The sequence below is a fragment of the Caenorhabditis briggsae genome, assembly GCF_000004555.2.
Source record: "Caenorhabditis briggsae complete genome, chrX, whole genome shotgun sequence".
Classification (NCBI taxonomy): domain Eukaryota; kingdom Metazoa; phylum Nematoda; class Chromadorea; order Rhabditida; family Rhabditidae; genus Caenorhabditis; species Caenorhabditis briggsae.
In genome coordinates this window covers 3264690-3287337 of record NC_013491.2, presented here as the reverse complement: position 1 = coordinate 3287337, position 22648 = coordinate 3264690, and the positions used below count along the sequence as shown (strand labels likewise).

Below are 22648 nucleotides of genomic sequence, written 5' to 3'. Positions count from 1 at the left end.
ATTATCTCGATTCCTGTGAGCGGAATCAAAATTTTGCAAACTGATAAAATATTGGTGATATTATGACAAACAATTTAAAAGTTGACAAGTTTTTGATACCTTTCACAGGAAACGAGATAATTGAGCTCGAAGTTGGAAGTTTTGGTGGGCTTCTTGGAAAGCTCAAATATCTCAATTCATATGATAGATATGAAAAATCTGTCAACTAATAAAATGTTGGTATTATTATGATAAACATTTTATCAGTTAACAAATTTTTGTAATCTTTCACAAGAATCGAGATATTGAAGTCAAAAGTAACAATTTGAGTGAACGTTTAAATTTTTAAATGAAATTAAAAAAAATAATAATTTTTCACATGAAAATTCAAAAAATTGGTGTTCCTAGTAAATTCTAAAGCAAAAAGTTCAAATTTTCAAAACAAAATTAAGATGCAAACAATATTTAGGTATATATGATTCCAAAAAAGACTGAACCATTCGATTCCAACAAAACACACTTTTTTAGAAATTTTATTGGTTTCTGAAAACATTTAATACAAAAAAGTAGCGCTTTCTGGCTTAAAAACTAGATCTGAGAAAAATTTCTCAGTGTGATTACTTCAAGAAAAATTATGTGTATTTCTTTGTGGAAAGTTCTGGAATTCCTAACGTTTTAGGTCCTTTGAGAAATTCCCATTTTCACAAAAGCATTAGCAAATCTGGAATTGCCTTATGATCATTTTTTCGATATTTTTCCTACCCTAGTCGTACAAATATGTCTAAACTGAACAGAGCAATTATGCAATAGGGCCTAATAAATCAGGTGACGATTATATACATTTGATTTTGTGGATTATATACATTTGATTTTTGAACAGTGTTCTGTAGACTGAAGACAAAAAGTGCATTGAAAATGCATTATTTTTTTTCTTGTCTCATTTTTTGTTCTTTTTCAATTTATGTTTTTTCAAATTTGGAAACAAAAAAGTGAGTAATTTGATCTATCTGGTTTGAAACAGATACCCATTGTTCTAGAGAAGTTGCACTTTATTCTTTTTTTTTCTTTTTTTTTTCAAATTCCTACTCATTAGTGCGGTCAATTTCTTAAACTTCATGTACTATGATGTATCATTTCCACGCGCTCTCAGTCTTCTTCTTATCAGATGTCTCTCTCCCTGCCTTTTCCCCGTTTATCAGTCTCATTTGTTCCTTCTCTCCCTTTTTGTCCCAGCCTAATACTCCATAGTTTTGCTCTCACATTCAGTTTTCCCTTTTTCCAGGAAAACGGCACCGTCGTTCCAACTAGTAATTTTAAAAGACATTTGACAAAAAAAGTGTGTGGTTGGTTGAGCAAAAAAAACGACTAGATGTGTTGTTGGCAGCACTTTTCGTTTTTTTTCCTCGTCTTTTTTCTGCCGAATAGCGCTTTGCACTTTTCACTGCGTCTCTCCAGTTATATTGCCCACTTTTTCTGATTAATCTTTTCGTTTTTTGTTCTGTCGTTTCGAGAGGAAGAAGACAGATGGTTTTGCCAAAGTTTTCAGAGATAGGAAAGGCCAAAAAATGTGTTTCTGGAGAAGATTGAACGATTTGTGCTTTGGGAGAAAAGCAGAAAAGAAGCCAAAAAGCTTTTTTGTCGTTTTTGTTTAAATGTCTGAGTGCTCAAAAAGTTATTTTGTCCCTTTTAGTGGTTCTTTGAGCAGTTCGAAACTTCAATTTCACCTTGTGACTCTAATATGTTTGTTGCTTGAAAAAAATTTCCAGAAAACCAAATGAGTTCCGTGGAATACGACATTCTTGAAAATCCAGAGCCCAGCAGCCATCTTTGGAAACAATGGAAGCATTTGGTGGATACGGAGGGCTGGACCTCAGATGATAACTCGGTAACAGCACTGACCCCATCATTGGATTCGACTCGTAGTGTTTGGGCGGTTTCCAAAACTCGTAAGTCTTCATAATTTCATAATTTTGCTAATTTTTATTTCATAATTTTGCAAACGTACAGATCAAAATAGCGTATGTGCTTTGATAGAAGCTTACCCAAACAGTCGGCTTTGAGCTTAACTATCTCGCTTTCTGTGAAAGATATTCGAAATTCGTCAACTGATAAAATATTAATGATGTTATGATAAATATTTTATCAGTTGACAAATTTTTCATATCTTGAACAGAAATCGAGATAATTGAACTCAAAGTTGACGCTTTGAGTATGCTTTTAGAGCAAATACGGTAATCCGTTGAATGCTTTAACTGTTCACTTGAAGCTCACAAGGGAAGGTTTTTCAGACAACGGTTGAGAATTTGCTCAAAACTTGTATACTTATAGTTTAAGACATGCTCTATACGATGACGAAAAAATTTTTAGCCCGTTCTCACTCGCAGGCCGAAAAACTTTGTCTGAAAATTTTGCCCGATTTCTCCACGCAGCCGATTTCGGCTTCTCCCTCCCTCCTCTACCAAATCCGCGTGAGAAGAAAATGTCGGTTGGGTGGTGTTGTGGTAAGAGATGGCTCATTAGGAGTAACTATGGTGGTTCGAACCCCACTGTGGTAAAACTTTTTTCTTTGTTTTTTTAGTCGGGCTGTCAAATTTTGTCAGAAGTTGGGCTGTCAAATTTTGTCAGAGTGATATTTTTATCGTTTCTGAGTAATTGGGACATTTTTTCGAACTTTTCAAAAAATTTTCAAAAAATAATTTTCAAAGTATGGGGGAGATTTTTTTCCCCATGGAGATTTTTTTCAAAAATTTTTTTAAAAAATGTTTTTTCTTGAAAATGTTCAAAAACTGTCCCAGAAGATAGGAAAATGTTTAAAAATTAGTTTCGCACTTAAAAAAACCCTATAAAACTAATTTTTAGCCTCGAAATATGCATGTTTTTGGTTAAAATTTAGTACTGAAAACACTTTCAGAGGCCATATTTTGACTCTTTCTGAGAACGGGCTAAAAATTCTTTTGAGTTCAAATTCAGCACGTTCGAAAGTACCTTTGTACAAATTTTGAGCAAATTCTCAACCGTTGTCTGAAAAGCCTTCCCTTGTCAATTAGCTCGATTCTTGTAAAAGATATCAAAATTTTGTCAACTGATAAATTATTTATCATAACATCACCAACAATTTATTTGTTGACAAATTTTCTATATCTTTCACGGGAAACGAGATAATTGAAATCAATGTTGACAGATTGGATGGGGCTTCTGTTAGCGGAATACGGTAGTTTCAGCTTCATAAACGTTTCAGCAGAGAAAGATTTTGTTGGATGCGTGATTTGGAATCAGTATGACAAAATTTGCTTCCTCGGATTTTTCCTATTGGCTCCGGAGCATCGTGGAAAAGGCGTGGGATCAGTGATTTGGGATCTTGCTATGGCTCTCATGCCAAGTGATCATGTTTTGGGGCTCAGAGGAGGTAATCATGCAAAATGTAAAAATTTTTTAGCCTATTCCGTTAATTTCAGTTCCAAGCATGGTGGATAAATACAGAAAGAAAGCGACGCCAGTCGTTGGAGCCACACTGGAGAACTACAAAATGAAAGTGGCAGAGTATCACGCTTCCATGGAGAAACTGACTGGAGATGTGAGTTGAAATTTGAAGGCAGCGTCAATCAGAAAAAATGTATATTCCCATTAGAATCTCCGTATTGATTTATCATAAAATTTAAAACCACAAAAAGTAATTTGCCTTGCGGCTTTTCCTTTGTTGGCATTTCTCAAACTTGGCGTCTCAGCTCACAGGCCGATCTATACGCCGCCTACCCTGGCTATCCGCGACAGCCAGCCGGCCCAAAAACGGTGGAAAACGACGACGATGATATAGGGTCCCCCTAGCGAGCGGCCGACATTTCCCGGGTTACACCGCCCGCTATTTTTATAACGTGAGACAAGAGAGAAGGCGATATAGGAGGAGACGCAGCGTAAAAGGGGACATTATAGCTGAAAAACGACGATAACGACCGTTTAAGACAAAGAAAAATTGTTCTCAAGGGTAAATTAGAGTGAACAACATGATATGATAATTATTTTAAAAAATCGAAGGATTTTCAAGAATAAGAGCAAAGAACATGTTAACTGTTGAAGAAGCAGCGTAAAGGAAAGATGAATAGCTAGAGAATGGCTGTCTGGATGGTTTGGGAAGCACGAAAACTGTTGTCGAAGGGTAATCGTAGCTGAAAAACGCGGTTTTATATTTGCTTTCACCTGGAAATGACCAGGAAATTGAGAAAAAGTAAAATTTTTTTGAGAATATTTTCAAAATTGTTGTTAAAAATGTGATAATCGATTAATTATTATGACAGTTTGAGAAAGAATAATATATTTCAATTTTTGAAAGTTCGAATACTATGCAGTACCGACCAATGAGTTATACACAAAATGTTTTCCAGTGGATTTCGGCCATTAAACAAAATATCCGATTTTTGTAAGACACCACTTTTTCATGTTTTCAGTACGATACAAGCCAAAAAAAGGTGTCTATCAGAATTCGGAAAATCGCTGAAAAGCTGGAAAATTTCGAAAAAATTCTGTGAATGCAAGATCTAGATGTAGATCCATTTAGATGTATTTTACACCCTCCAAAGGTTTCAAAGTGATCGGAAACTTGACCGCCGAGATTCAGACTTCTGAAAATGGTAAAAATCAACTAAAAATACGTATCTGCATATTTTATTGACCGTTACTGTTAAAGGAGCCCAAACATAAAGAAAAAACGTTTTCCTGATATTTAGCCTAGAGAACCACCATGAGGGGTTGAACTCGAAACAGGCAGCTCAGGGGTACAGCGCCGCTACCGGCTGAGCTACGAGGGCGCGAAGGCGGCTGCCGACATATGCGCGGCGCGATTTTGTCCTCCAAATGGTTCCCCAAAACTTATTCTGTCTCGCCTCCTTAAACAAAAATTTTTAGCTTTGCGGCACTTTACGCTCTGTCACAACCTTCGATTACTCATATCACCCTCCTTTTAGAATTTCAAACTCGTAAACCATTTGACACCTTCCGAATGGGAACAATTGGTTAAATACGATGTTGATGTGAACGGAAGACAACGTCGCGAATTTTTGGAGCTCTACTACAAACTCGACTGCGTTTTCGGAATCGTTTTGTTTGATGGCCATCATAAAATCATTGCTCACATTTCAGCAGTCAAGACATCTCATAAAGGTTCGCCTCTCAATGTCAATCACAAAAACTTCCGTTCGCTTTTCAGAAGAGAACGTCTTCAAAGTGGCGCCTCTGTACGCTGACTCACCCAGCATTGCCATGTCAGCGCTTCGAGTTTTCTCGGGAGTGATGTACGAATTGCATCCGGATGCGGACGTCATCTTCCATCTGCTTGACATTGGAAGCGGGCCGTTCCTTCAGTCCTTTTTCCAAAGCCTCGAAATCATACCGGCAGTGAGTGGAGTCACTCTGTTCAGCGGTGACTATCCGCATAAGGGTGATTTGTCAAAGGTGTTCATTGCTCATAACAACTCATGCCATTATGACTATTAATTAATTTTTGAAATTCCATTTTTTGGTAAGGCAATTTAAAACTTTTGCCTATGATTTTATTTCCGTGTTAGTGCAGCTAGACCAAAAAAGAATTAATCTAAACCACAGAGTTGTCTCATTTTTTCATTCTCAATAAATCATAAGAACAAACATTTCTCTGTCTTCTCCGCCAAATGCAATCATATGGTTTTGTTGAAGAAGCTTTTTTCATACAGTTATTTTCATGGGAAATGGGGGAATGAATAGAAAAAAGACTATTATAAATAATATGTGTTGTTAGTTCTGGGCGTTTTCTACAGTGACTACTGTCAAAAAATACATTAAACATGAATATATTTGATTTCTCATTTTTTATCTTTAAAAAAACCTCAAAAAGTGGCCAAAGCAAACAGAGAGCTACTTCAATTGTGCTATTTTTGTTTTCAAATCAAAATTGTTTGCATTAAAATTGAAAAGTTACTATTATTTATTTATAAGCAGTAGCTTTTGCAGCAAATTCTGTGTTTTTGTACCTACATTTTTTTTAATTCGTGGTGTTATAAGTTTGCAGTTTTTATGATCAAGACTTTAGAAAAAAAATTCTCTCCTGACCAATTTTTGGGGGATGTAGATATAATTTATGTTTTGTCTATAGATACCGGATACTGGTTAGGAAATCAAACAACTCGATATTTTAGCCGCCTAGAAGATAAAATGATATCATTTGTGATCAGCTAAATCTCTTGAATAATTTTTTCTCTATTTTTTTAGAACAATATTTCTTATAATTCTCTCAAGACAATATTCGTTAAGAAGTTAGGAGACTATTCCTAAAATCCAGCATTCTAGTTTCTAGACGTCATGACCTAGAAATACAATTTTGACGTTTTCCTCGGTTACACATTATCTACAGTACCGGTCAATAAAATACACAAAACTAAATTTATAAGTGGATTTTGGCTATTTTGACTATTTTCAAAGGTTTGGAGCTCAGGGGTCAAATTTCCGATCTCTTTGAAAACTTTGGAGGCTGTGAAAGAAATCTAGATGGAGAATTTTTTTCACCTATTTTTTTGAAAATTCCTATTCTTTTTCACATTTTTGACAAAAAACGGAAAAAAGGGGTTTTTTTTCAGAAATTGAGACATATCTGAAAAACTAGGAATTCTGGAAGAATTTTGTGAATGCGAAGTTTCTCATCTAGGTCTGTTTTACATCCTCCAAACCTTTGAAAGTGATCGAAAACTTGACAGCTGAGTCAGACTCCTGAAAATAGTCAGAATGATGGAAAATCAATTCAAAAATTTTCTTTTTGTAAAATGTATCGAAGTTTTGACTGGAAATCGGACCACGTGGAATGGCCTAAAAATCCAATTAGCAAGTCAAAACTTCGATATTTTGTAATATTTCAAAAAGGAACATAATCAGTATTTCACTAAAAACCGCACTGCTTCAAAAGCTAAATTAGCAAGCCTGTTCAAAAAAAGAATACCGCATTCGTTTCTATCATTCAAGGTTATTACTAACTTTCTTCCCTCTTCTCATTTCTCGATTTGTTTGATTTGCAATCATTCATGCATTTAAATTGGGATGTCACGGACGCATCAGTCGACGAAATAGAAGAAAACGAGTAGACTTAGTTACTGCTGCTGCCTTATCACTAATTCCTTTTTTGTACTACCTATTAGTTCCCGGAACCTTTTCATCTGAAGAAAAAATGTTTTCTTACCCCCCCCCCCCCTAATCATAACATTTCGCCTTTTTTTCCTATTCGCCAATCCAGTTCTCTCTCTCTCCCGCGCTCCCTCTCCGCCAACACCTCTGCTTTTTCTTTTTCACGTTTTCTCTTCAACCTCCCCTCGCTTATTCATGTGTCCGACTGTAAAACTAACGTTGTTTTATTCTTATTTTAATGTAACACCCACAATCAACCCATCACCGAAAAAAAAGAAGAGACCCTTCAATCATCATTGATAAGAATGAAGGACAGAAGAGTCCATCATCCTATCATGTACATATCCTTTTTCTTGTCCTCCTTCTCTACTCCACCCATCAAGACCCGTATATGTCCTGTAAGCCGTCATAATCATATCTCTCTTTTGTGCGGGATGGCGGCAAAAAGGCGTCCGATTCGTTTTGTGTTGTCAATCCACCACCATCCTTTCAATCACTGTTTTACGATTATTCTATCATTCATCTCGCTCGCCTCCCGCGAAAACACATATGATCCAAAAATTTCTTTTCTCTATAGATATCGCCGTTTTTAGTTTAGTTCTTGTTGTTAGTTCGTCAGCGAACATTTGTTGAAAATTACGTTTATAGGCTGAATTTGGATTTTTGATAGTTCAGATTTTTTTCATTTTCTACTCAAAATTGATATTCCTCATGCTGAATAACGCATTTAGCGCATTCAGCGTATTTTCCGTATTTTCTGTATCACGTGAATAATTTGAAGCTTTATGGTTTTTCAAAAATTCTTCCCCCGAATTTCAAAACACAGTAACGGTCAACGAGAGACGCAGAAACTTATTTTCAGTTGGTTTTTGGTTGTTTCACCATTTTTAGGAGTCTGGAGTTTGCATAATAAGTGTCCAAACGCTTTGAAAATTTTGGAGAATGTACAACATACTTAGACTAAAATTTTGCATTTGCAGATTTTTTTTTTAAATTTCTAGTTTTTCAGCTATTTGCGGATTTCTGAAACAACAGTTTTTTCACGTTTTTAGTATTTTTAGTTGATTTTCTCTTATTTCGACCATTTTGGTCCCGTCTTTTTTACTGAACACGTAAAAAACAGATGTCTTTCAGAAATCGGCAAATAGCTGAAAAACTAAGAATATTCAAAAATTTTGTGACTGCAAAATTTTCAATCTAGGTCTGTTTTACCTTTTCCAGAGTTTTGAACAATCGGAAACTTGACTGCCGAGCAGAAGACTTCAGAAAAAGGTTAAAATTTGATGAGAAACAAGTTTTTTGTATACCGTACAGTATTTTAGTTTAAAGGGTAAACTTAAATTTTTGATGATTACGATTTTTTGTATCTAGCAAAGTATGAAATTCAATCTACATTTTGACCAAAAATGACGAGATCAACATTAATTCGAAGCCCTCTGATTTCTCAGAATCATGATATTACTCATAAAATTTTCAATATTTTCTATCCGACCCATTGACTTTTATTTCAAAAATCCTAGAGGAAAATTTCTGAATCAACAATAATCCATTCTCCAATCGCCGCCCTTTGTTGTCTACATGCTCAGTTCCATGCCGTTTGTCCACAAAAAGCCTGTTTTTACTTGTAGTATACAATTCGATTGTTGGCGTTTTTGAGAAGGAGAAGGAGAAGACGAAATACAGATATATTATATTACTCATACGCGAAAGAAAACAACTATACAAATCATTTTTTTTTGGATAGGCGGTGGCCCATTTTCGGTTATTTTTTTGGTTAGCATAGTTCTATGGCGCCCCACTTTACACAAACAAAACTTGTGAACAAATTGGTTGGAGCTCTCTTAGAAGGCAAACACCGATTTTCTGTGTTCTGGTAGTTTATTTTTGCCTCCATCCATTATTTTTTTTTCCTTTTTTTAAGTCATAATTTCTAAATAAATTCGATTCGACAAGCCAAAGGTATACACATCCCCTACCTATTATACTATTCTCTTCGTCTCCCTTCCAAACCTTTTTTCCAGAGACAATCTGTACGAGTAGCTGGATTGGGACACTCCCGTTTCATTCTTCTTTCATATTCCTCCCCTTCCACCAAGGGCAACAACAGATTTCCCCCATAAACTTCGTATGCAATCACTCATTCTCTTTCTTCCTACGTTTTTCTTTGAAACATTAAGAAGACACCCATTCCCTTCCTTGTGTTTTTAGCAATGAAAAAAATTTTAAGACAAACATTTTGTCCTTATCTCTAAAAAATGTCTTGGTCGTTTTTCTTCAAGTCTCTTAAGGTAAACTTTGTGATAAATACATTTCTTGTCCCTCCTCTTAACGTCTTATCGTCTTTTAGTTCTTCTCGACACTCCATTTTTTGTGTTTAGAATTTTTTCTAGAACGTTTCAGGTACTTTTTCAGCAAACTTGGTAGAAAGAATATGGATTCTGAAACCGATACTGATACGATATCATTTTCGGAAGTTTCCAGGGAAAATTATAAGGTAATTTTTTTTATTAAGTCGAAGTACCTAGAAATATCTACAGTAAGATTTACAAAAACGTGTTTGTCAGTTGGTTTTGACTTTTTTCTAGTGTGTGGAGCTCGGCTGTCAAGTTTCGGATCCTTTTGAAAACTTTTGAGGATCTAAAACAGATCTAAAGTAAAACATTTGCATTCATAAAATGTTTTGAAATATCCTAGTTTTTCAGCTATCCGCCGATTTCTGAAACACACCCATTTTTCGCGCTGAAAACGTAAAAAAAGATCTCTCAGGAATCGGCGAATAGTTCAAAAACTAGGAACTTTCGATTAATTCTGTAAATCCAATGTTTGCAATCTAGATCTGCTTTATACCCTTAAAAGTTATCAAAGTGATCCGACACTTGATAGCCAAGCTTCAAGCTTTTGAAAATAACCAAAATCGACTGACTGGTACTGTATGTTCAAAAATTTAAACAACTAGCTGATTTCCAGAGCCCTGAAAGTTCGGATTGTGAAGGATATGCTACACCATTGGCTTCCAGTCTAACCGATATCCCGCAGAGCCTCACAATCGACGTGCCAGAAGATACAATGGATTCTGGAGAGCGAACACCTGTGAGCACCCAGGCGATTTCCCCACCGGTAGTCAAACAGATCATCTATCTGCAGAAACCCAAAATTCTTGTCATGACGCAACGGGAAATTGTGGACGAGAGCAGCGAGGAGGAGTTCTATGATGTTGATGATGTTCAGATTCGTGACGTGGCACAGCAGTTGTTGAATGGAGTGGATGACGTCATTGATGAACGACCAGATACACCAATTGTGGAAGAGGAGTCTGAAACACACATGGAAACTGAAGACATGCTTACTGAGGAGGAAGAGGAGAGACTGACACCAATTTTGGTCAAGGTGATTTCTGATTCTGAAGCTCTGAATGATACAGACCAAGGTCCAGAAAATCAAGCAGACGTACTCCAAGATTCAGAAAATCAAGAAGCAGATCAAGAAGAGCATGAAAAACCCCAAGGAAATCAGCAGAAAACACTAGAAGATCCGGAATTCCTTGATGAATTGGAAATTGAAATTGAGATGGAATCTGAAGAGGAACAAAATCAATTTTTGGAAGTGTTAACATCAGATGTCGATCAGGGAAACGTTATGGATGTTTTGGAGCCTATTGAAGCTTCAGCTATAGTTTTGGAAATGGAACCTGAGCTTCTTTCTGCTACTGAAGTCGAAGCCGATATTTCCGAAATTGTTGAAGCTGCAGCTGATCCAGCTTCAACTAAAGTTGACTCAGTGAGAAGCGCTTCAGAAGTCGAAGCTGTGCTACTACCCCCTGTAAAAATTGCAGCCGATATTCCTGAAAAAGTGAATCTTTCTTCTGATGTTCCGGAGCTTGTGACCGATCAGAAAGAATCCCCTGAGCTTCCTATCCATACCAAACTTCCCGAACACCACGAAGCGGAAATTCTCAAGACCGATAATGCACCAATTGTTCACACATCATTTGAGACTTGTGACAACAGCAATTCCGAAACTGCAAACAATGTTATCACCACCAGCGCCGAGTGTGTTCATAATAGCCAAACAGTGCCTGAGAAACAAGTTGGAGTTTTGGTGGAAAAGTTCGAGGAGCTAGCGAAAGGCGTCAGAGATTCACTGGGACAAGCTGAAAATGTTAAGAAGTGCTTCCAAGCTCTGGTTTTAACAGATTTGAAGTTGGAAGATAACTTGGAAGTCCAGCAGACTTTCCAAACTCCAGAAGTTGAAGACGTCGAGAATGTTGTCCAGGAAATTCAGGAGCCAAGCTCTCCAGTTTCATTAGTCCCTGATAGACCGGAACTTTGCCTTGAAGAAATGCCAGATTCGTTCTCTGAAATTGTAGTTGCTCAAACACCAACAGCCTCCGAACAGCCGCCTACTATCAACCAGGAAATAGAAGCAGTCGTTATTCTGAACGAGGTGAAAACGTCGTCTCCATCTGATGATGACGTTCTCTCAACACATAAACCAGTGAAAGTCGATTTTGATGGTTACTCATCTGGAAGAGAAGAAAGCCTGTCCTCATCGACGTCATCAGAAAGTTTCGAGTTTGCCGAGCCGGTTTTTACAGTTCTCGACGAACACAAGCAAGCATTACGGAACTCCATTATCGAGAGGTATCCATCTAACGAGACTGATGAAGATGATTCGGATAGCGTCGATGAATACGACGACGGACTGCTTGCAGTTCAACAGATATCTGCAGAAGTTGAACAGTTGGTCGCCGCTTGCAATTCGTTTGGGTGAGTGTAATGGAGAACAGGACCTTATTTTTTTTGACCATCAAGTTGTGTCTCTTATGAGATGGGATATATGGGTGTGGTTGATGACAACTGTGACTGATAGGGGATTTTTTCTGGCCAAAAACGGGGAAGGACAGGGGAATCTCATGAACGAAATGGCAAATATTGATAATGGGATAGGTTGATAGAATGATAAGGTCATACATTTTTCTCTGAAGGAGTACTGTATCAACCACTCCCTTGTTGGTATTTTCCCCCACGTTCAACTAAATGTACAGTAAACCCAACAAATTTTTAATTAAACTGTTCTTAATTCACTCCCGTTAAGAGGGACACAGAGGCCAGATAAATATAAAACGGGCAACGCCTTCCTTCTGAGTCATGGTCAGTCCTCAAAATAGTACTATTTCTTCAGACGAGACGAAGAACAACAGATGAGTGCCTATCTCGTTGGTAAAAAGATGGCCGCCGAGAAAAAGAGGAAAAGTGCGATGGACATGGCGGCGGTGACCTCCACCAACACTTGGTCGTCGTCGTGTCATCATGACCAAACCGTTCAGGTATGGTTATGATTTTTTTCGTTTACTTTTTGTTTTTGAACGTTTAGGTCTTGTCAGAATGACTGCCGCAGGTTTTTTCTTTAAAGAATCAATGTATTCGAAAAGCATCAATTACTGTGAACATTCTTATAAAATGCGCTTGAGACTGTCAATTTTGAGGTTAATTATCTCGATTCCTGGGAGAGATATGAAAACTTTGTCAACTGATAAATTGTTTTTTTTTTTCGAAATCGGCAACATTTTATCAGTTGACAAATGTTTCGTATCTTTCACAGGAATCGAGATAAATTGGCTTAAATTAGAAAATGAGGGGAGGCATTTAATTACAGTGTTTATGGTATAAGTTGATTCTTAATTGGAAGATTAGCCAATCAAAGAGTCGAAGCTCACATTTTGCTTACGATGTTGTTATTTCTACATAAATTCTGAGGGAAAGTAGATATTGTAATCATACCAGACGGATTTTAGGCAAAGATTACTTGAGAGAGTTGAGATAATAAAATTATGAAGTCACAATATTAAACTTCTGGATAGAATATCGTTGTTGCTCTAATAGTCCACCATGAAGTGCACTTTGAGCTTAATTACTTAGATCTAGCTTAATTGTTTAGATCCATTTTTTGACGTCATCTGTATTAATTGAGATAATTGAGCTTGAACGTACCAGTATGGCGAACCTTTTGATTACAGGTTTTACGGATTTCCAAACTTGAAAAATATTGATTGAACTCTAATTTGACGCAAACAAAAAACAAGGCAAAATAAAGCAAAATAGTGCTTGTCGAAAAAATTTAACAAAGTTTTTATAACAATAAATATTTGCATATTGCACTTGAAAGCAAAATTCAGAGAAAAACAAACATCAAGGGAATTTCTTCTTCTCTGATTTTTTTTTCTTCTCTGCCCATGATAGTGATACGGTCCCGCTTTCCCTGATAAATCACTTCCACTTAATTAAACCAACTTGCCTTCGCATCTTCCTTCTCATCAGTTTAGTAAACTTCTTAGTTTTGGTGGTTACGCCCTGATACTTCTTTTTCATTTGGATTTATTTTGATTTGCCTCTGTTTTTCATTTTTCAAGAAATTCAATATCTCGGCATTTTCAAGTGTTTCGCTTTTGAAATTAAAAAATCGCAAGCTGAGATTGTATATGCCACTGTTTCTTGTTTATTGCCATCCTCCCCCGCAAGGTTTATGATTGTCATAAACCGATAAAATACTGTTTCAAAAATCGTTTCGTTTGGTATGTGAAAAGCTATTCCTCCTTTGACACAGTAAGCAAGTTTTCTCTTCAGAACCATATGATTCTTTTTACAAATCAAACAAATAAGAAGAAGCAGTTCTGCTAATCCATGTCAATAATTATAGAAAAGAGAACAAAACTGTTCCCCTCGCGGAGTTTAGTTTTCTTTTAATCATTCAACATTATGTGTACATTTCTCGGGTAACCCTTTCCCATTTCCACCTAGTTTTTTCACTTTTTCTTGTCCTTTTCTTTTCAAAATTTTGCCTCTTTTCAACTTCAATTAGTTCTGAACTACTGAATTGAGAGAAGTGGTTTCGAAATGAGAAAAAAATCATTTTGATTTTTGAGACCTTACAGAAGAAAATGAAAGGTTTTATTTTCATTTTATTTTATTTTACGATCACCGGCCGGACGCGGCGACTTAATTTCGTTTCGAATTTCTCAATCCCCGGTGGTGACAACCCTAAATAGTCATGCTTCGGAATTCATCTCGTCGTCGCCCCAGGACACAACACCTTCGAAATTTTCCTCCACTAATAAACAGCGAAGGCCACTTGTTCACGAATATTTTGTTTTTCGCGCGCTTTTTTTTCTCACTATTTGAACTATTTTCTGCTGCATTTTCGTGTGTGACTCGAACTGAGCAAGTGGGTATACATATATGTAGGCTTATGAGTTTCTGAGCGCGTCTGTGTTCCCATAGCACATTTTCGATTGCGATTTTTTTTTCTTTCGGCGAAATTTGTTTTCCACTAGTCTTGGTAGTTTATTTGTCTGTTAGTGTTCGACAGTTTTATATAGTACGGTGACATTTGTGACTACTGTATTTTCAGATCTTTTAAGTTTCATACACATATTCCTATAATAGAAGACCACCCTATACGATAACTTTGAGCTCAATTATCTCTGTTGCTATGAGAGATATCAAAAAGCCGTCAATTGATAAAATATTGGTGATAATATGATAAATAATTGATCTGTCGAAATCGTTTTCTATCTTTCATAAGAACCGAGATAATTAAGCTCAAAGTGCAGAGGGGTTTATATTAAAGTGAATACGTTAGCATTTTTTAAATGTTTTGCATTCCGTAAGATTTTATTTTTTGTGAAGTTTGAAATTCAAGGCTAAAATTGAGAAGTTTGTTTCCTCCTACTGAAAAATTCGTCGAATTAAAGCTACAAAAACAACAATTTTTGATCTACCATTCAACCTGGTACAGTAAACCTGCAAGCATTTTAAACTTTAACATATTTATCTTGGTTCCTAACAGAGATATCAAGTAATTATCAATTAACAAAATATTTATCAAAATATCAATGACATTTTATTGTTAATTGAATTTCTAGACAGGAAGCGAGATAATTTGAGAATAGGTGCCCTTTCAATATTCACCGAAAACACCCTGATACATTCAACTCCAAACCTCCAGCTTTGAACTTTTATATCTCAGTTCCTATTGAAAATATCAAAAAGTCTTCAACTGATAAAAGATTTATCATAATTTAACCAGTATCTTATCAGTTTACCACTTTTTTGATAACTCTCACAGAAACCTAGATAAATCGGCTCAAAGTTAACAGTTAGTGATGTCGATCTATTATAGTGTCTACCTTTGTTTTACGGTATCTACTTTCTGATATTATATCTATTTTCAAGAACAAAACGATTTTGTTTGAAGTGACAGCTTAGAAACTAACAAGAACTTTCTGTACTGATTTGTATGTAGGAGTATTTTTTTCCTTTACAAAAAAGTTTTTATTCACATTTTTTCCTAGTTGCCTCACACAAAACGTTTTATTCCTTCAGTTGTGTCCAGTAGTTTGTAACAAACTGTACAGTCACATTCTTCAAGCCTCTACGCTTCATACTTCTCGCTTCTTGTAATAACTAGCCATCGGAATCACTATACACTTCTTCTCCGAACAGTAGTATGATCAGAAAAACAGTTTTCCGGACGCATTTCTCACTTTTCACCCCTTTTTCTTTCTGCCAACCAGCCGGTGTGTCATTATCCGCCACCCACGGGTTTCGTTCACCTTTAAATGAAACTAATTCCTATTATCTACACACATTTCTTTCTTTTTTCTTTTTCCAATCAATGTTCCGCGACAAGCGAGTAGTTTCTGTCTTCCTTTTCCCCCTTGAACACCCAACACAACGATTATGCAAATTTTTGAGTCTTTGGTTTTCAAACCTCCCGCCATTCTCTCCAACATCTAAAAAAGTTCTTGTTTTTGTCACATCTATCCTCTCTTTTTTTTTGACTTTTTTCCTAAAGTGAAAAGAATAAAAAAATCGCATAAAAACGTCAAGTTGAATAAGTTTGATGAATGGGTTTTCTTTCCTTTCTGACATAGCGGAAAACTGTAACAAGCCAAAAAAAACCTGGGGAGAAGGAAGCAGAAGCTATTGTTTGATTTTCTCATCATGACTTTTTTTTGCCTGCTACCTCATGTTGAGACCCCGCCACCGCGCAACAGTAGCAATGTACATTTTTGTAGGTTATAATATTCGAATTAGTTGTTTGGTGTAGATACCCCGCCCTATTGCCAGTGTCGTTATGTAACCATGTTGATATCTGTATGGTGTCAGTGGTAGTTCAAAAACTTTTGACCTTCTATTCTCAGTGAACTATCTTTTTTACCCTCTGGTCTCCCCCAAATGATCCGTGACGCATATTTTTTTTTCTAAGACGGATCATGGTGTGTTCTCCGTTCTCCTTATCCTTATTCGCATTTTCTTGTTTTTCCTCCACTCATCATTATCATGTCATCCTCCAGGTCTAATTGACAGTTTTCTGAAGCATTCCTTTTTTCGTGGTCGGCTAACGCTGGTGAAATTATTTCAAGGAATTTTCCAGCTGATAAGAAACTCACCCACTGTTGACTGATAAATTTTTTATTAGTTTATTAGTTTCGCCACCTCCTCCGACACTTTTTTTTTCAAAATTTCAAAGCGTTATTGAACATATGTTTCTTTCCGTTTGACCTGTTTTTGAGCACCTGCCCTTGTCAATCGGGGGGCGGGGCGCCAGATGGTTTATGTTAAATTTGAAAATTGACATCGGGTAAATATTAAAATTTTGAATTCTTTTCTAGACGGACAACGATTCGCTCATTCTGGTCGACCGACACCTTCCGGAAGTGATGGAGAGTCTTCAAGTGGAAATTGATAAACTTCAGGCCGACCTGGATAAGGTTAAGAATGGCGAGAAGGTGAGTAATAGGATGATTCATTGATTTAATAAATTTTTTAATTTTCAGGAACTCCTGAAAATCAATGCCAAGCTGAAGGAGGACCTTGAAGAGTCTCAACAAACTATTGATGGAATCGAAGTTGAAGCTGAGCAGGTAGACTTTAATTTTTTATAATTTTTTGAAAATCTTTAATGATAAGGAAATGGTAGCCAGGCGCCAGCGCCGGAAGCTGTTCTAAAACTTATGGTCTAAAACCAATTATTTACCTAATGATATCACTTTCAGCAATACACTGAACTCACTGGTGAAATTGATGAGCTTTGCGAAATTGTGCAAAAGAAAGATCAGGAGCTGGCAATGCTCAAGGAGAGGATTGCCAATTTGTCAATGAACGAGGCTAATTTGAGGGATGATGTGGACACTCAAAGAATGATTGGACAACGGCAAAAGGAGATTATTGAGAGCTTGAGGTACAGTAGCTGTCATTTTTTGACCATTTTCAAGGGTCTGGAGCTCGGGTGTCAAATTTCCAATCACTTTGAAAATTTCGGAGGGTGTGGAATAGACCTGGATTGAAAACTTTGCGTTTACATAATTTTTTAAAAATTCCTAGTTTTTCTGCTATCTGCCGATTTCCAAAAGATACCTGTTTTTTTGACGATTTTAGCACAAAAACAGGCCGAAAAAGCGTCTGCCAAAAATCGGCAAATAACTGAAAAACTAGAAACTTTAAAAAATTCCGTTTATGCAATTCCTCAAATCTAGGTCTGTTTTAAACCCTCTAATGTTTTTAAGAAGGTCCGACACTTGACAGCCGAGCTTCAGCCTCCTGAAAATGATCGAAATCAAATGAAAAATACGCTTTTGTATATCTTAGCTCTTCTCTTGCTCATAGGTTATATCGTTTTTTCTCAGAGAGGAGTTGGATACCATCACTAAGAAACTGAGTGATGTGACTAAACTCCGAGATAAGGCGATTGAAGAAGTCACAGTGCTCAAGATGAAAAACATGGAACGTGACCGATTCCTATCCAGAGAGGCTCAGATGTCCATGGAGATTGAGGATTTGCAGCGCGAGTTGAACAAACAAAAACTGATCTTGAATCAGACGAGTATGGCAAAACTGGCAGATACCGTAAGACATGAAAAGTCCTATACAAACTAAAAAAAGACTTTCAGTTCGATAGAAAAGTTCTCCACCTTGAGAACGAGCTGCGGGAGAGAGATATGCTTATTTGTAAGCAAAATCAGATCATCAACAGTCATCGAAAGTCGCCGACCGGATCCGTTATGACCAGTCGCAAAATGCAACGTAAGCGGATTTGTATTTATACGTATTTTTATTACCCATAACGACCTTTTTTTTTCCAGCACGTGCCTCGGTTCTTGCCGCTTCAGGGAATTCTCCAAGCGCCGGAAGTAGTTCAGAATCCTTCCAACAGGGATTGGACGCTGAATCCAAAGAAGCTCTATTCAACTTTATCATGAGGTAAGAGTGTTTTGTTTAGAATTTCGAAACCAAAAATGAACCTTAAGAGGTTTCAGCAATGATCGTCACAACCAGTTGGCCAATATCTATAATATCGGAAGGATTTTGGATTTGACACCACAGGAGGAGCGTACGCTAGAGAGGCATCTGACAAAGGATCGATATGTTGTCTGATTTTTTTTCTAATTTATAAGAATCCCCGAATTGTATATATTTTCTTTTCTTTTTCGAAATCTCCCAAACCTCAATAACGCCATATTGGTGTTATTCCCCACTCGATATTTTCTGTAGATTAGAGCTTTAGGTCTTGAGAAAAGTCCTACCAATCTTTTCTGTCTTTTTTTGTACCCGGTATAATTAAGTTCTATTTTTCACTCCCAAATTATACCCCAAAGTTACCGAACCTTTCCTAAAAGAAACTTCACATTCCTTTTCCCCTTAAAAGCATACACTTGAACTACTTTAGTTTATTATTTGTTGTCTCAATGAAAAAAATGCTACGGAAAAGCACTATAAGAAAAAGGACGGACTGGCTAAGAAACAATGAATAAAAAGAAAAGAATAGAGAAAGACAATTTTACAGCGTTTGACGGTTTTACAACGGATCATTCGACCACTCGGCAGCGTCTTCCTCCTCTATCACTACCTTTGGTGACAATGAGGACAGCTTTTTTTTGAATTCGCTAGATAGTGTATCATTTGGTGTCAGTTCGGTACGCGGACTTTGGAGAGGGAATGCTGAAAAAATTGTTTTTCGGGTCATAAAGTTTTGTTTTAACGACACTTACTAGCTGATGTGCTCGCTGTTGGCACTTGAGGTGGCACCAAAGAGTATTCAGGGAGCGCTGATAACATACAGGGAAAGGTCCGGGTTGCGGCGTCCCGCATGGGTAGAACGTACCTGGAATCAAAAGTTAGAGTACGGTATTTTGTGGCAGGTCACAAGCTTGTTATCTTTTTCATTGTTCGGCTTGATAGTAATAAAAAAAAAGTATCAAGAAGAGTATGATTGGATTAAATGTCTACTATACGATTTTGAGAAAAAATAGTACTTATTTTTTTCAACTTATAACAATAATACTCACCAGACTAGGTATAGTGGATGGGCGAAAGATATCATCAATGGTAAAATCACGAAGGCAAGTTCCAGAATGAGCACAGCGCACTGAAAAACTTTTTTGAACTTTTTGGAGATTAATTAGTTGGATTTGGAATCAAAAATATTACAGTGGGGCATTTGAAGTTTGAAAATCTGCCGATATGCTTTAAAATAATAACTTGAAGATATCTACAAAAAATTGTATTTTTCAGTTAACTTTTGGCGATTTTTACCGTTTTCAGAAGTCCGGCGGGCGGCAATCAAGCTTCTGATTAATTTGAAAATTATGGAGGGCGTTAACCAGACCTAGATAAAAAATTCTCATTTACAGGATTTTTCGAAAATTCCTTGTTTTTTATCTAATTGCCAATTTCTGAAAGACATTGTTTTTTTTCATTTTTTAAGTAGAAAACAAGCCAAAAAGATGTCCTTTCAAAATCGGCAACTAGCTGAAAAATTAGGAATTTTCAAAAAATTCTGTAAATCCATAGTTTTGAATCTAGGTTTGTTTGAAAGCCTCCTAAATTGTCGAAGTGGTCGGAAATTTGATAGCCGAGCTCCAGACTTCTGATAGCGGTCAAATGGGCAAAAATTAACTGAAAAAATATGTTGTTGTATACTACTCTTGTCCGAAACCGCATCACGTGGAAAGGATATCTCCTTGAATTTTTTCAAAAAGCGCGAGAGCGAATGCTACCGTACTTTGATTCTATTTTGACTAGCATTCCCTTATTTTCCAAGTTTTTCAATGACTTAAACAATGAAAATTGTCAAAAAAAACTTCGAAATTTGTCAACCATTTTCAAAAATAGGAAAACAAAATGAACTTTAAAAACGGTGGTTTGCTCTTGCGGGTTTAAATGCTCCAATAATGGGACCCTCGCTTTCAGCAATTATTTATTGCTGATAAAAGTATATTTTTGTGATTACTATACAGATATAAAAAAATAAAAATTTTGAAACTTTTTCACTCAAAATTTTTCTAGCAGTTCACCATCTTTAATTTCCACTCACCTCATCACAAGTTTCTCTCAAAACGTGTCTATACAAAACAACACATCCCGACACGAACAATGAAGTTTGCCAAACCAACGTCTCGTACTGTATGATCTCTTTTAGAGAGAAAATTGTGAACGCTATCCAGCTTTTTCTGAAATCTCAATTTTCAATGCTTGAGGTTTTCTTTCATCTCACTTGTTTCTCTGCAACAGCGATGCAAGGACGATGAACACTAAGCCAAAAGCATGGAGAAGAATGAGGATGGTCAGTAGAGTGAAAGTTAAGAATGACTGAGAAACGGCAAGCAGAATAGAGCATTTGTTCATGGGCTCATTTTCAAGATCCTGGTCAAAAGCGGTGAAGAGCAAGGACAAGGCTACGCTGGCTGCGGCGATCAATGTTTGCCACACTGAACAAGTCAGATACCATTTCATCGGTGACTTGTCTACTGGTTTTCTGGAATTTCTTCTTATTTTTTAGTAATAATGAATCTAGAAAATATGAAAAACTTACAACTTCAAAAAATTGGATTGAATGCCAAGTAAGAAATATGTGGCAGCACAGTGAATGTAGCAGAATATTAATGGAAACTCCTGGAGCTTGCATGACACTGTGGTCACTTGGCTAAGACATGGTTGTTGCATCACTAGGAAAAGGAAGAAATTCCGAGCAAGTTGAAATCCGGATAGGATGGCAAAGTTGATAGATATGGAAGCCTAGAAGGGGTATTCGCCTTAGGCTTAATTTGATTAGATATGCAAAATCGTATATTTCTGTTGATTTCCGGCCATTTCGGTCATTTTTCCGGATACTAAAACCCGACTGTCAAGTTTCTGGTAACTTTCAAAAATTTGGAGCGTGTAAAACAAACTCAGATCAAAAACTTTGAATTTGCAGAATTCTACGGAAATCCCCAGTTCTTCGGCTTTTTTCCGATTTCAGACAGTCACCCCTTTTTGGCCTATTGTTTTACTGAAAATGTGAAAAAAACACGTGTTTTTTTCGAAATTGAAAATTATGTCGGTTTTATAACCTCCGAAATTCCCAAAGCTATCGGAAGCTAGACAGCCATGCTCTAGACTCCTGGAAATGGCCAAAAATCGACTAAAATTGACCGGTACTGTAAGTTGAAATACTCACCAACAGCCTTCTTTGGGGATGAGGCATTGGGGACGCTTTATGACATATTACAGTAATAACTGTGTTCATTACTAAGCCGCCAACTGATAAAATAATCTCCACGAGTGTGAAAAACCATTGTGATGGTTCTATAAACGGTTCGACACATGTATCCGGATTTTGTGTTGTTATCATTAGACCTGAATTAGTAAAAATCTAAAGTGAAAACAACGCAATGAAAATTTTCTGGGACAAGAATCTGCTGCAAAAACGAAAAGCTAAAATAAGGCATTGTTGTGTCTGGAGGACGAGAAGGAGGAGCAGTATGTCGTATCTTTGTTTCCGGAGAATCTATTAAGAAATGCAGACACGCTATCTCTGTTTCTTTCCCGAAGAAAATCCGGAGAACTCTTCCTTTTCCTCTTCGTGCACACATAAGCCACAACAACAACAGAACAGAAAAATAAATTGGTGAAAACTTCAATATATGAAGACTAGTGGGAAAATGTTTTTTTTTTTGAAAAAAAAACACACACACTATCTGGAAAAAACTAGTAAGAGATGCATATTTTGGAGAAAATTGGATTGTCGGTTTTTGGAAAAAAAAAACTCTCAGCTCCTCGAAAAAGATGTTGTTGTATGTGAGAGTTAAAAAGGAGGGAAGAGGATATTCAGTAACAATTGAAAGAAAATTCGATTCATTCTTTGAATTTGTGGAATAATATAACGGTTTCATGAACTAAATAAACTTTGAATCAACAATGAGAAGACAGTGAACAACTAGAAATTGGTTTTTCAGGTGATATTGATCGTGAGGTTCAATTTTTTAAAATTTCAGTTTGAATATTAAACAACTTTTAGCAAAGAAAAATACGATTGAAATGACTTACAAGGGAACCTCACTATTTTGTAATCCCAAAATTTGATGAAAATAATTGCATGTTCTGAAACGCCCTATATGTTGAGAAATTATTTTAAAATTGCTGTTTTGGGCTGAAAATGCGATTTCCGGTACTGAAACCGAGCGGCTTCTTTTTATAAGTGTCTATAT

The 22648-nt window shown here is 36.5% G+C and overlaps 4 protein-coding genes across 4 annotated transcripts; 3 read left to right on the top strand and 1 right to left on the bottom strand.

Annotated features, from left to right (window-relative positions):
• Window positions 1–1753: 1753 nt before the first annotated feature.
• Window positions 1754–5466, top strand: CBG01897 (the record flags this gene model as incomplete). The annotated part of the gene is made up of 6 exons (XM_045238968.1): window positions 1754–1925; window positions 2364–2480; window positions 3218–3385; window positions 3435–3553; window positions 4938–5133; window positions 5180–5466. 6 exons carry the CDS (start codon window positions 1754–1756, stop codon window positions 5464–5466), a joined length of 1059 nt encoding a protein of 352 aa, XP_045091967.1.
• A 3908-nt stretch (window positions 5467–9374) lies between these two features.
• On the top strand, window positions 9375–18554 carry CBG01895 (the record flags this gene model as incomplete). Its single annotated transcript, XM_045238967.1, has 11 exons — window positions 9375–9407; window positions 9548–9613; window positions 10087–11885; window positions 12301–12445; window positions 16793–16909; window positions 16958–17044; window positions 17177–17361; window positions 17807–18026; window positions 18071–18203; window positions 18263–18380; window positions 18437–18554. The coding sequence occupies 11 exons, from the start codon at window positions 9375–9377 to the stop codon at window positions 18552–18554; spliced, it is 3021 nt and encodes a 1006-aa protein (XP_045091966.1).
• A 421-nt stretch (window positions 18555–18975) lies between these two features.
• CBG01894 lies at window positions 18976–21792 on the bottom strand (the record flags this gene model as incomplete). The annotated part of the gene is made up of 7 exons (XM_002643659.2): window positions 18976–19118; window positions 19169–19281; window positions 19466–19545; window positions 20494–20629; window positions 20674–20934; window positions 20992–21194; window positions 21619–21792. The coding sequence occupies 7 exons, from the start codon at window positions 21790–21792 to the stop codon at window positions 18976–18978; spliced, it is 1110 nt and encodes a 369-aa protein (XP_002643705.2).
• A 310-nt stretch (window positions 21793–22102) lies between these two features.
• On the top strand, window positions 22103–22249 carry CBG27474 (the record flags this gene model as incomplete). The annotated part of the gene is made up of 1 exon (XM_045238966.1): window positions 22103–22249. The coding sequence occupies one exon, from the start codon at window positions 22103–22105 to the stop codon at window positions 22247–22249; it is 147 nt and encodes a 48-aa protein (XP_045098043.1).
• Window positions 22250–22648: the final 399 nt, after the last annotated feature.